The 14,430-nt window shown below is 44.2% G+C and overlaps 1 protein-coding gene across 1 annotated transcript in view; it reads left to right on the top strand.

The window, feature by feature from the left end:
• Nucleotides 1-1,568: 1,568 nt before the first annotated feature.
• The window catches only part of Atp1b3 (ATPase Na+/K+ transporting subunit beta 3), a 31,387-nt gene continuing 18,525 nt past the window's right edge, over nt 1,569-14,430 (top strand). Inside the window, 1 exon segment of the mRNA NM_012913.1 lies at nt 1,569-1,822. Within this exon segment, the coding sequence (NP_037045.1) occupies nt 1,714-1,822 (109 nt within the window). The 5' untranslated portion in view covers nt 1,569-1,713.

Genomic DNA, 14,430 nt, shown 5'->3' with positions numbered 1-14,430 from the left:
CTTCTGAAAACTTTCTGGTGTTATTAGCTTAAAAAAAAAATAACTGGAGCACAGGGCTTTAGATCATAGCACTCCGGAGGCAGAGGCAGCTCTTTGTGATTTTGGAAGCTAGCCTGGTCTACAGAGTTCCAGGACAGCTAGGGCAACACAGAGAAACCCTGTCTCGGAAAACGAAGAAATAAATAACTAGAGGGAGGGGGATACAGCTCAGTTGGTGACATGCTTGTCATGTGTGCATGGCCCTTGGTTCCTTCCTCTCCCAGGAACTCCGGGGGGGGGGGAGTTGACAACCCCCCCAACCCCGTAAATCAGCAGCACATGTCTGTAATCTCAGCACCCAGGAAGCTGAGGCAGGACGTCTAGAGCTTTGGACACACAATGTAAGCTACACAGCAAAATCCTGTCACAAACAAAACCAAACTGGATTTGGGATAGTCATAAATTTACAAAGGGCATGGCTAATAAAATTATCGCAAACAAAGTAGGTTGGGTTTTATTCATTCATCATTGCTATTCAACAGAGGCTATTTAACATTTCTTTTCCGGAAACAACAAAAAAAAAAAAAGCAAAAAAAACTCTCACCTTCTGCTCAAACTCCATTTTGAGTCCTTTAAAAACCTGTCTATGGTGTTTCAGAATGCAGCCTGAATTCCTGGCTCTGCCTGGGCGTAGCGGCCACCAGTGGCAAAGAAAACATCAGCCGAATGGTTCAATCATCAATCCCTAACCCTAACAACCCTGACCCTAAACAACCCTATCCCTATACTCCATCAAGTATTGTAGTTAACAATTGGAGTGACTGGGCCAAGGGGGGTTGGGGTGGGGGTGGGGGAGGCAAGGCTTCTTTTAGTGAACACAATCCTGAGAAAACACTTATATTACTTTCATTGGTATGCTCGGCTGAATCTAGAGAAAAAAGTATACGGCACTCCATTTCATTAACGATAGCATATTTAGAATAAAATTGCCATGACCGAGACCCCTCATCCAACAACCTACAACCGCTAGCCCGTACTGGACGCTACAAATGCTGCCGAGGCCCTGGAGCAGGTGCCGTTTAGCGACGTCACAGAGCCCCGGAGGAGAAGGCGCCAAGGCAGTTTGCCGGAGACTCCCGGGCAGAAGATGCCCTCCAGGCTTTGACTACTACGTCGCAAGCTGCGGGCCACGGCCTGGGCTTCAGTGGAGAGCGCTTCGCCTCCTACGCCCACCTTCCTCGGGCCACCACCCCGCCGGTCTCTGTGCCCTGCAGACTTCCGCCCGCAGCCCCGCCGCGCTGGCTTCCTCGCACCTGGGCGGGGGCTACAGGCGCAAGTAGCCCGGGGCGGGGCCGGATTGGGGGCGGGGCTCGCGTCATGGACGGGCCTTGGAGATGTGGGCGTGGTGTGTTGTCGGGGGCGGGGTCATCCGGGAGGTTCTGGGCCTTCGGGCCGCGCCCAGCCGGGCGGGAGGCAGCGGCCGCGGTGCGCGCCAGCGGCGCGGGGATTGGCTGCGGCGGGCGGAGACGTCAGGCTCCCGGGGCCCCAGCGGCCGCCCGGCGCGGCGCGGCGCAGTCGGCTCTAGTGGTCTCCTAACGGAGAGTTGTTCCCGGCCGTGCGGTCCTCCGTCGCCGTCGCTGGGCTGCGCCGCCGCTGTCGCCAGGACGCGCCGCCGAGCCCCTCGTCGCCTCTAGCCCCGCGGCCTCCGTTCACCTCAACTTCCACTCGCCCATCATGACGAAGACTGAGAAGAAATCCTTCCACCAGAGCCTGGCCGAGTGGAAGCTGTTCATCTACAACCCGACCAGCGGAGAGTTTCTGGGGCGCACCTCCAAGAGCTGGGGTGAGCGCGCGGCGGGGCGGGCGGCGGGGCGGACGGCCCCATTCATTGCCCGCGGCCCGGCGGCCCCGCTCCGAGGCTGGGCGGCCGCTTTGCGGACCCGAGCGGGGCGCACGTGCTGCCGGTTCCCGCCGCGAGCGGCGCCGGAAGCGGGACCCGCTGGCCGGGCCGGGCCTCCTTTGTGGGGCGCGCGCCCTGGAGGCGCGGGCCGCGCCGACTGGGGAAGCCGGACCTGCCCCTCGCCTGGCTGGGGAGAGGAAATTTCCACTGCCCGCTATCTTGTGACTCGGCGGCGCTGCCACCCAGACGCCCGGGACAGTGCGGGCGAGCGCCGGGCGTGTGTGGGTTGCAGGGACGTGTGACGGGGAGTTAATCACTGGGGCACATTGTCCGCGAAAATGCACTTGAATTCCGACTGAGAAAGGCCGGCTCGGAGAGGGCTTCCTCGTCCTCGGAGATCTCAGCGCTTCTCTGCCTTGCATATTTTGCTCTGGGGACAGACAGTCCTGTTAAACACCCCCCACCCCCGTGCCTTCAAAACATCTGAGTGATAGTTGAATGTTAGCAGATTTTCTCTGCGCGAACTCAGTGTTTTAAAAAGAAATAGTGAATTCGAGTTAATCTGTCTTCTGGTTTTGTGCTGCTTTAGGCTGAGGGTTCAAAAACATGTTAGTGAAGGTGGACAAGTGTTCTCCGTATATTGCCTTTATATTTAAACAATTTTACCTTTTGGGAATCCTTTTTTAAGAGTGTTTTGTTAGTGGATAAGGACATATTACTTTTTATTCTGAGCAAGAATAGGTTTTTAGAGCTGAGAGCCGTTGGGGCATGGCATTTTTAAGAGAAGCATGAAAACCATAAATGAGCTATGGCTCACAAAATAATTAGCTCACTGAAGTGAGCTCCCTGAGGGTGGAAGACTCCTTGAAGCTCTATCACAAGCTGAAAGGAGCCGCGGAAGCTTTGGGGTTTTTTTGTTTTGTTTTTAATTCCAATCTCCATTTGAGAAATGAGGAAAATAAAACCCAGAGGTTGTGATTCTGTGTAAAATTACATATTCCTTGGGGCCAAGAAAAGAGCCCAGTCTCCTTTAATCCCCGTCCAGTGGTTGTATTATCTTACAGATGCCTTGCCTAACTGCCCAGTAATCATGTACAATTTTTATTTAAATTGCTGTCTTTTCTTGGGAGTTCGGTACGTACCGAAGAAATAAGTCTTCTAGGGCTAAAGGGAGAAGAATGGTGATGATTGCTTGTTTCCAGAGCGCACTTTGAACTGAAGTGATTTTTGGGTGGTGGAGAGGATTCGGTTTTGTAAGCTGCCTTTTGCTTCTCTCTCTGCCTTCTCATTTCTAGAGCTTCATGTCTTTACTTCTGGTAGGGCTTCTCCTACAGGATCTCACTGTAGCCTGGACTGACCTCTGAGTAACTGTTGGTGGCTCTCTTGTCTTCAGTCCCCTACTCAAGTGGACCCTCATGGCAGCTCAAACAGTGCTGTTTTAATTTCTGTTAGAATACAGGTTTCCTTGGTAATATGCTTTTAAATAGATAACCTGTACAGAGTGTACGGGTGGGAGTGGCACATAGAATAAGTAAAGTTGGGGTTAGCTTAATGAAGTTTAAGCAAGATCCCTTTATAGAATCAGGGCTTGTTGTCCTTGTGTTCAAATAGTAAAATTCCAGTTCATTGTAGTAATCCCAAACCAGTGCAGAAGATCCCACCCAGCACAAGGACATTTGCCTAAGAATGTGTGTGAGAGGAAGACAGACTAATCCTCGGCTTTGAAGGATATGTCTCTAGACGTGTTGGGTCAGCCGTGGAGAGGGCCACCTGCACGCAGACACAACATCAGTTTGGACATCTATGTGCCTGTGGGGTGTTCAGCCGAGAGGGGCTTTTTACTTAAAATCATCCAGGCCCTGGGTGAGCCGGCAGCCTGGCCCACCGTTAACATTCCGGTATGTCCTTCAGCAGTTTGTATGTTTCTTTTTTTAAGCTAAAAGAAATCACAGCCATGTATATGTTATAAACACTATCTAATGACAAAGGTCTACACCTCCATTATTAATAATAGTTTACTTGACTAGTGTCCCGCGGCACAAATAGCCCATTTTCCCTTCATTACTGTATGTACTGGTCCTTCCTTCACCCCCTCTTCCTGTGTATGTACATTTTTCCAAATTTATTTCCTTGGGATCTGTTTGTACTGGTAGGATATCTAGGCTGCACCCAGACCTTTTAGAGTTGGAAGCATGCGTCATAGTGCCTTCCTGGGGATTTCTCCGTATATTCCCACCAGCAAGGGTGTGATGGAGTTTAACTTCAACACTAAAGCTATAAAATGTGACTGCTTTTATGTTTTCTGGTAATAGCTTTTTTCCCCCTTGGAAAAACTTTATATGGTCAAATATTTATTTCTCGTTGTGTCCCTGCTCCATCAAAAATGTAATGTAGGTGGTAGTAAAGAGTTACAGTTTTTTTAACTTTGTAAAGTTGCTCAGTCTGTTTTATGTAGAGGCCTCCCAAAGATGTGCACATTTTCAGGTTTTACTGTACTTAAATCTGCAGTACATTCCAGCTTGATCTGAGGTGTTTCCCTTTAAGTGCACTCAGCACTTTAAATCTTATATTTAGTGGGTTTTGTTTTGTTTTGTTTTTTGTCTGGAGCGGAGGACTGGACCCAGGGCCTTGCACTTGCTAGTCAAGCGCTCTACCACTGAGCTAAATCCCCAGCCCCTAAATCTTATATTTAAAAGGTAGTTTTGCTGTAGTTTTAGAAAAAGGGAATTCTGCATGTTGCCTCACATTACTGTATTGAGAACAGCTGTCTCAGCTCCAGTAGTGGCTGCTCTGTAGTTTGTTTTGATACTATAGCACAGCGGGTTACAGTAGTCTCAGAATACCTACACTCACCTCATTTGGTTTCTTATCAGAAGTGGAAAGCAGAGGCAGAGGGAGATTGAAGCAGACCTACAGTTAGTTTCTCAAACAGTAAACACAACACTAGAAATAAATAGTTGCCATTTCTGTCAAATCAACAAAAATTTTAGTGCCTGGTGATTGTTTTTGCAAACGTTAAGCCTGTGCATTAAACCCGAGTAGAGCCAATGTAGTGAGGTTTGGATATCGTCTAGTATTAAGGTAGGCAGTGTGCCATGTGTTGCAGTTCAATTTTGTTGGTTTTGAGTCCAGCTGGTTTCAAACTCAGGGTCTCCCACCTCCACCTCCTGGGTGCTGAGATTATAGGTATTCTCTGCCACATCTAGCTTAAAATTAACACTTAAAAGATGGAATACAATAGCAAAAGACTGTAAGGAAGGGTATTGTTTCTTATTCTGTATTTTGTGTGTATAGATAAACTATCTAAAAAATAGATTTACATCAGGTATCAAATACGTTGATGTAAGATACATTTCCAGCAGGGACTGCACCTCAAAATGTAGGTGAGAAAAGTCACTAGGTGAGTTAGTGAGATGACAGAGTCCTGGTGAGAAGTTTTGTTGTTGTTGGGTTTTTTTTTGTTTGTTTGTTTGTTTTTTTTTTTGTAATTTATGCCACAGTATGGTATCATTGAGGGTAAACACTTGGGGAATCTTTGGAGATTGTTGTCTTATCTAGGTTGTCCATTGATAGGCCACATAGATTAACATTAACGTATAATTAAGATCCTGATTTTTTTTTTTTCTTTTTTTCGGAGCTGGGGACCGAACCCAGGGCCTTGCGCTTCCTAGGCAAGTGCTCTACCACTGAGCTAAATTCCCCAGCCCCAAGATCCTGATTTCTAAGCATAAGTTCTAGTCCATAACCAGTAGCTGACTGCATCTTTTTTTTTTTTTTTTTTTTTTTTTTTTTTCGTTTTTTTGGAGCTGGGGACTGAACCCAGGGCCTTGCGCCTGCTAGGCAAGCGCTCTACCACTGAGCTAAATCCCCAACCCCAGCTGACTGCATCTTGTTCATGTGTCTTTCTTTCACTGTGGTGCCATTTACTTGCTTCCATTCTGGGTCATCCCTTAGCAAATGCTCTAATCCATTCTGTCTCATGGTAGTTGTTGAGGTGTAGAGGAAAAGGCAAATTGTTTATTGTTCTAGTGTTACATAAGGTGGTGGGTTTTGTCCAGTAAGTAGGACATTTGTGAAACTTTACAAATATGAGTGCTTTTGAAAAAGTGTAAGACTTGCCTTATCTTAAGTGCAGGTTATAAATGTAGGACAGCGGGGGAGGATGGCCCCAGAGCAGGGCATGTCACCCAGTAGAAGTAAGGCATAACTCCCAAAGTGTCCAGGAAGTAGACCTGAGGTTGATGGAGGGAAAGGACATCATACGACCCATTATAATAGTTGATTGTATGTGCCTTAATATTGTTAAAGAACCTTACTCCCAGAATGGTTTGTTTGAGTTTTCTTTTTTCCTTTCCCCCAGAGTCGATTCTGAAATTTTTACCACAATTAAAGTTGTACTAAAAGGTGGCTTTTATTTGTTTTTCTTTTTTTCCCCTCATTTTATCTTTTTTTTTTCCTTTTTTTCGGAGCCCGGGACCGAACCCAGGGCCTTGCGCTTGCTAGGCAAGTGCTCTACCACTGAGCTAAATCCTCAACCCCTTATCTTATTTTAAAAAGCTGTTTATAGGTCATCGTGGAGGCCCATACCTGTAATTCCATTACTTGGGGATGCAATTGCAGAGGCAGGAGATTACTATAAGTTTTAGGCCAGCCTGCTTTACATACTGAGTTCATGAACAGTCAGAGCTATATAGTGAGACTCTGTCTCAGTAAAACAAGGCAAAGACCCAAAGGCCTACCTACAGTAACAATTTTACCATGGTTTATCATTGCATTTAGTGAAGAACTAGTTAAACACTGATTGTATTAAAGAAAAACATTACTTTTTTTCACATTTGCTATTTTTTTTTTTTTTTTTGGTTCTTTTTTTCGGAGCTGGGGACCGAACCCAGGGCCTTGCGCTTCCTAGGCAAGCGCTCTACCACTGAGCTAAATCCCCAACCCCAACATTTGCTATCTTTAAAAAATTTAGATTATGTATATTTTGCCTGTGTGTGTATTGTGTATATATAATATATATATTATATATGTCTGTGACCTGTGTGTTTAGTAGCCTATGTGTTAATTAAAATCTAAAATCTGTAATATATAAAACTATAGTTAGATAGCTGATTTTCTCATTTCCATATTTAAGGATAATGACTTAGTTTGTCTTTTCAAAACTTAGTTAATATATTTTAACATTAAGTATTCTTATATTCTACCTTTTATTTTCCTTATCTTTTTTTTTCCGGAGCTGGGGACCGAACCCAGGGACTTGCACTTGCTAGGCAAGTGCTCTACCACTGAGCTAAATCCCCAACCCCTTCCTTATCTTTTAAATTATACTTGTGTGTGTGTGTGTGCGCGCGCGCACACACTCTGGTAGAGGAGTGTGACAGCTTGTTAGAGTTGGTTCTCTCCTACCATTGTGGGTCTCAGGGTTCAAACTCAGGCCATCAAGCTTGGTGGCAGGTGCTTTTTAGAGACAGTTTTACTATGAAGACTTTAACTTACGGTAGTCCTGCTGCCTTAGCTTCCAAAATGCTAGGATTACAGGCGTGAATGACCATGTCCATTTTTTTTTTTTAAATTATCACCCATGTAGTTGACTTCATCCTCTGGCTCCTCTCTCTCCTGTCACCTCTTGAACATTCCCAGGGTTCTCTCCAACCCCTCCATTCCATCCTGGACTGGCTACTTAGATGACTGGTCTCCAGAGGCAAAAATAAGCTCTTTGCCAGATGTTCACCTCCCAGATCAGATTAAGTTCCTGTGTTTCTCCTAACACTTGTAGTTACCTTGTGTGGCCATCAGCCACCTCCCAGAGCTGTCTTGTGCTTGCCAAGCAAGCAGGTCTACCAACACCCATAACTTCTTCACTGATCTTTGGCCCCTTATATGTCATTGCTCCTAGTTAACTAGACCCTGTGCTGACTCCCCACCTTCATCCCCCTTCCCCACTTCCAGTGCTGGGGACCCAACCCAGGGCTTTGAACAAACACTTCTGTGAAACTGCACCCCAGCCCTGCTATAAACTATTTGATTTATTTTACTATTACTATTATTATTAATTATTTTTATACATTTGTTACCTGAGTTGGGTGGGCGTATGCTCCTGCACAGGCCCAAGTGTGTGTACCACTGTGCACGTGTCAAAGTCAGGACAGCTGGTGAGTCACCTCTTGCACCATGTGGGTCTGGGGCTTGAACTCAGTTTGTCAAGCTTGGTGCCAGGCATCTTCACCTCTGAGATGTCTGTTGGCTGGCTCCTTGTAAAGATTTATTTGGGTGGGGGAGGGGAGACAGAGGGGGGGGAGAGAGAGAGAGAGAGAGAGAGAGAGAGAGAGAGAGAGAGATTGATTGATTGCAAACGCATACATGCAGAGGCTAAAAGTTGGATCCCCTGGAGTTGGAGTTACAGATGTTGTGAACCTAATGTTCTGAATGTTGAATGTTTTGATATCCCATGGTATAATTGTACTATCAGTGTTTGGGACATTTTTCTCATTTCTACTGTACTGATGAGTTTTCATAGAACTTGTGTGTGTGTGTGTGTGTGTGTGTGTGTGTGTGTGTGTGTGTGTGTGTTTAAACAATAAACAAAACAACCTTAGATCTGAGGGTATAGCCCAGTGGCTGAGGCCTGAGACCCAGCCAGGGGTTCATCTCTAACCCTGGGGTAAGAGGGAACTCCCCCACCCCACCCCCCAGGAACCTGAGGACTGAACCCAGGGCCTTGGGCGCTTGTGCTCTGCCACTAAGCTAAATCCCCAACCCCAAGAGGGAACTCTTAAAAGATTATTTTTACTTAACTCTTTGTTGTTTTTGAGGCGAGGACTCATAGGTCAAGCTAGTCTCAAACCTTGATCTCTCTCTACTTCCCACATGCCAGGACTATAAACATAAATTACCACTTCATTCTTGAAGGGAAGCTTAGCTTAAGTTTGTGGCTTGTGTTGTGTGTCTCATAAAAGGAATAGAAGCAGGACTCCTGCTGCTTTCTCAGCTTCTGCTGACTTTCCTAAGTCTTCTCCACTCCAGGTTATCTACCTGGGGTTTATTTAATGGAGCTTTGTTTAATAGGTGGGAGCTTTCTCTAGCTTACATATGTGTATTTAAACTTTAAAGTTAGTTATCAGTGAAGCTGGCTTATCACCAGCTCTTAATGTATCACCCTGTCCTCAATTTTGAGGAATTATGCAAACTCTTGTGCACTCCCAATTCATAATTTTTCAAATAATTTTAGTTTAAGTAGATAACAGCTTTCCAGCTTCTGTCTGCTGCTTTATAAACTCTTAGGGGATTATGGCCCAGTGGTAGCATGCTTGCCTGGTATTTTTATCCCTATACCTGGGTTAATGTTCATTGCTTAGGGAATGAAGTTTCTAACTGTAGTGCATGACCAGAAAGAGCCAAGCAGTTACCTGCAGTCATTGTGATCTCTGGCCTTACTGCTATCAGATTCTTTCCAAGCTGTCGCCTCAGCTGTGCTACTGTCATTGATCGTGCCACCACCACCAGGAAGCTTTAGGTAGCATGGCATCCCAGACTTCTCTATTGGAGCTGTTTCCAGTCTTCTGTCCTGTGCTCTTACCTTCTTTCTTTTTTTTTTTTTTTCCTTTTTTCTTTTTTTCGGAGCTGGGGACCGAACCCAGGGCCTTGTGCTTGCTAGGCAAGCGCTCTACCACTGAGCTAAATCCCCAACCCCACCTTATTTCTTTCCCATCACAATGCCCCATGGAGTAGCCAGCGTCATGTATCTGGTGCTCCTGGTCTGGAATGGCCAGCTTATTCCTTTCCCCATACTGTCCGTTCTCTGCATATTCATTCTCCTATTTGTAACATTTGTGTGCCAGATCTGCCACAAGCCTGATGTCCTCTAATCAGTGAAAATACCACCTATTTCTAATATCTGAACCCGTTTTTACACCTGCATTTATATCCCCATAGCATCTAGTGTGTCGTCAGTACTTTTTTCTTGAACAAAGTTTCAGCTTGTGATTTACTTAGTCCTTGAAGTAAAGTTGAGAATATTGAATTATTTGTTTTAGCTTCATACTGAAAGTTTCGTGGCATTCATTGTACTATAAGGCATAATTCAGTCTGCTAGATTACTGTGTGTGCCACTAAGTTCCCCACTGATTTTGAGATTTTCAGAATCATAAACATACCTATGCACGTATGTTATCTGAGGTCTCTGAGAAGTTCCCTGAGATGATCAGACTGGGTTAGAATAGACCTGAATTCCGTTCACATCTGTGTCAAGCTTAGCTTCTCTTTGAGAAACCTTTTGGCCTTAGTTTCCCCTATAAGGGGAAAAGGGTATGCAATTTTAGATGTCACTGTATGATACTTGTCCAAATGCTTTTAGCTAGAAAGCAGCAAACCTTGAAGGACCAGATGAGTATTGTAGCTTAATTGCTACTACAGTAGATAGCAATTGTGTGCACCTCTCAGTTTTTTTTATTTATAAAACTGAGTTTTTTTGTTTTTTTGTTTTTTTTTTTTTTTTTTTTTGGTTCTTTTTTTCGGAGCTGGGGACCGAACCCAGGGCCTTGCGCTTCCTAGGTAAGCGCTCTACCACTGAGCTAAATCCCCAGCCCCTGAGTTTCTTTTCTTATTTAAAAGATTTATTTGTTTATTATGTATAGAGTTCTGCCTGCATGTACATTTGCACACCAGAAGAGGGCATCAGATCCCATTACAGATAGTTGTGAGCCACCATGTGGTTGCTGGGAATTAAACTCAGAACCTTTGGAAAAGCAGCCAGTGCTCTTAACAGCCATCTCTCCAGCCCCACAAAACTGAGTTTCAACTGTTGACACTAGACGTTAAAGTCATTGTATAGACTGACTTGGGAAATACCGAAATGGGCCAGGCTCAGTAGTGTACACCTGTAAATGTAGTCATTGGGAGGTGGAAGCAGGAGAGTCAGAAATTTAAGGCTATCCTTTGCTACACAGCAAAGTTTGAAGCCAACCTGGGCTCATGAGACTGAATACTCTATCACCAAAAGAAGGCAAGGAAGGAAAAGAAAAAATCTTGAACTGGTCTGAATGGCATGCAGATTCTTTGTTTCCTATTCTCATGGAACAGAAATAGCAAAATTGTTTGCAGCTTTGCAGACACAGTTATCCATCATCAGTAGATGCATTGCTCCCATCAGCTTCTCTGGGCAATCACTGTTAGCTGTGTTAGTGCTTTTAAACATGTGATACTTGGTGTATCTATTTTGGGTAGAAGTCAGGCAGCTTCTTATAACAGCAGTTCTCCTATGTGTTTACCCAAGAGAAATGAAAACATGTCCACAAAAACACTTGTAGAAGAAGAATGTGCATAGTGGATGCTATTCATAATAGCTCTAAACTGGAAGCAGCCCAGGTGTCCATCAGTAGGAGAATAGACAAACAAGTGTATGAACAGTGGAATACAGCTCAGCTGTAAGAAGTGTACTAAGTGTATAGGAAACATGAGTGTTGCGGAGTGTGGTGGCACATGCCTTTGACACCAGCAGTTGGCAGTTTGAGGCTACCCTGGTATACATAGGGACTTCCAGGCCAACCACAGCTACACTTGTGAGAGAGCAAGTGTAAGCAAATAAAAACATGAATGTCTTTAATTCCAGCAGGCAGGAGGCAGAGGCAGGTAGATCTCTATGCGTTTGAGACCAGTCTGGTCTAGAGATGGAGTTCTAGGACAGCCAAGGCTACACAGAGTAACCTTGTCTCAAAAAAAACATAACCAAAATAATTTGATGGGGAAAGAAAGCTTCACTGAAGAAAGTACATACTAGATGATCTCATTTGTATGTAGTAAAAATGTCTGGAATGCATCTACAACAGTGGGCATAGAGATCTACTGGGAGGGCTGTCTTGCTAGGTCTTGGCATCACAGAGATGAGTGACTTGTCAAACGTGATGATTGGGGGCTTATGTATTTTCTTGAATGTAATTTTGCCCTTAACTTTTCAGCTACTAGGATGCTGAATTTGTTGGGGGATGAAGGACATTGATACCGTGTTCAGGAACCAGACACAGTTCAGATGGTAGTATAGACTCTGGGTTTCTGGGTGGTTTCTGTTAAATTTCATTCAGCTTGCCTGTGCATTTGTAAATAATGCTGATTGAAATGTCATCACCAGTCACTTAAAGAAATTTCAGCTTTCCCATCGGCTTTTTATTTTCTTTTATATGAAGATATAGAGTTGGAGTTTTGTTTGTTTTTTCTCTCTTTACTATGTCTTGCCTATGTTTGAATGCCAGTATATGTAAATTTAGTTAAATCCTTTGAGTGAATGTATAAAATTCCATAGTGTACAGATTTATAGATTGCTTTTTCTAAGTTTTATGTAGTATTTGTGTTCTGCCTGTGAAGGTTAGAAGATTCCTTTGTTGAGTTGGCTCTGAGGATTGAATTTAGTAAGATTTGGCTTAGCAAGTGTTTAACCCACTGCACCATCTTGCCAGCCCCCATCTTGTTTTTTCTGAGCCAGTCTCTCACTAATCTGGAGATCAGCAAGTAGATGTGATGACAGCTAGTGAGCTCCAGGGTTCTGTCTGGCTCTCCCTCCACAGAGCTGGGATTTCAGACCCTTCCGTTCCCGCAGCAGCTTTTATATGAGTGCTGTCTGCATGTGAGTGTGAGATCGTGCACTCCTATGAATGAGTCTGAGTGCATTTGGAAACTAGAACCGAATGCTTAGTGCCTTCCCTTTGTTTCTAAGCCCCTTACTGCCTTGAGATGGTGTCTGTGATGAAAGAGAAGCTCATGTTTTGCCTAGGCTGGCAGACTGGCTGGCCCGTGAGCTGGACGTCTGCTTATTTCTGCCTCTAACGCTGGGATCATAGGTAGGAACATCAACACCCAGCAAGCTGGAGGTTTGGACAACTTAACTGATTGAGCTGCCTCTTGGGAACTGTTTTTGTTATTTTTGTACACTTATTATTTTTTTAGCTATTTTTAATTTTTTAAATATTTAAATTTTATTTTTTTAGTTTAGTGTGCGTGTTTTCATTCCTTCATTATTAGAAATTAAATTCAGAGTTTTATGCATTCTAGGTAAGTGCTGTATTATTGAACTCTGTCCCCACTGTTGTTTTGAGACAGGGTCCCACTATGTATCCCTGACTAACCTGGAACTGGCTGTGCAGACCAGGCTGGCCCCAAACTCAGTTTGTCTGTTGATGCCTACCTACCAAGTCGGGGCCAGCCACTGTGTCCACCTGCGTGCACTTGTGCATCATGTGGGCGTCAGTGCTCAGAACTGCTGCTTTCTCTTCAGTTTCCCTTTCTAGTGTTCTGGAGACAGGGTTTCCTTTGTAGCCCAGGCTGTCTGGGACTGAAAATAGCCTAGGAATTTATTGTCCTCCTGCCTTTACCTCCAGGTGGATTACGGGCTTTTGCTATCCACTGGTGTCAGGCTGTGCTGGGAATTGAGCCCTGGGCTTCATGCACAGTATGGCAGGCATTCTACAAATTAAGCCAAATTATATCCCCGGTCGAATTTACTCTTCTACTATCTGAAAACCCGACATCTGTCCATCTTACCTTTTTTAGTCAATACATTTAAAAATTTTTTTTTATCATTTTTAATGTGTGGGGTGGGAATATTCATGAATGCAGATGCCAGGACATATCACGGCATCAGATACTCTTGGCATCAGATACTCTTGGAACGGGAGTTGCAAGTGGTTGTGACTGACTGTTGTGGGTTCTGGGAATTGAATGAACCTGGGCTATCTGGGAGAGCATTACATGTGGAACCAGCTCTCCAGCGCTACTGAATGCATTTTTTTTTTTTTTGAACACTTCCAAAGAAAAATGAATTAATCCATGAAGTTAGAGCCAAGATGACTTAATTACTCTTTGAAAACTTTGATGTCTTTTTTTTTTTAAAGATTTATTTATTTATTATATATAAGTACACTGTAGCTGTCTTCAGATACACCAGAAGAGGGCATCAGATCTCTTTACAGATGGTTGTGAGCCACCATGTGGTTGCTGGGAATTGAACTCATGACCTCTGGAAGAGCAGTCGGGTGCTCTTAACCGCTGAGCCATCTCTCCAGCCCTACTGAATGCATTTAGACTATGGATTTTACTTTGGCTTGTGACTTGACTACATAGTTTTGATTTTCTGTTATTTCAGTGTTTTACAGTTTTGTTACATGTTTTACTTTTCGGGGAAAGTGCACATGTACCCTAATGTACTTGTGGAAGTGAGAGGAGTTGATTTCCTTCTTCTACCATACAGGTTTTTGGGATTGATCTTAGGTGGTCAGACTTGATGGGAGGTGCCTTTTACCTGCTGGCCTACCCTACCAAGCCTTTTTGTGTTTTGTTTAATGATACTGGTATTGAACTTAGGGCACTAAGCTTATGTTTTGCCATAGAGCTATGTCCACAGCCCAGCTTTTCAAAAAAAATGTACTTTTGCCTAATGGTTATTTCAAGAGACCATTCTTTAAATGTTTACTGATAATATCTAATTCAACTTAGATGAAAGGTTTTCTTGTTTTGTTTTTTTGCTTGTTTTATTTTTTCTTTTGAAACAGGATCATATGTAGCCT

This window comes from Rattus norvegicus, chromosome 8, assembly GCF_021556685.1.
Source record: "Rattus norvegicus strain SHRSP/BbbUtx chromosome 8, alternate assembly SHRSP_T2T, whole genome shotgun sequence".
Lineage (NCBI taxonomy): Eukaryota > Metazoa > Chordata > Mammalia > Rodentia > Muridae > Rattus > Rattus norvegicus.
The sequence above is the reverse complement of the archived record's forward strand: the minus strand, read 5'-3'. Positions and strand labels throughout refer to the sequence as shown.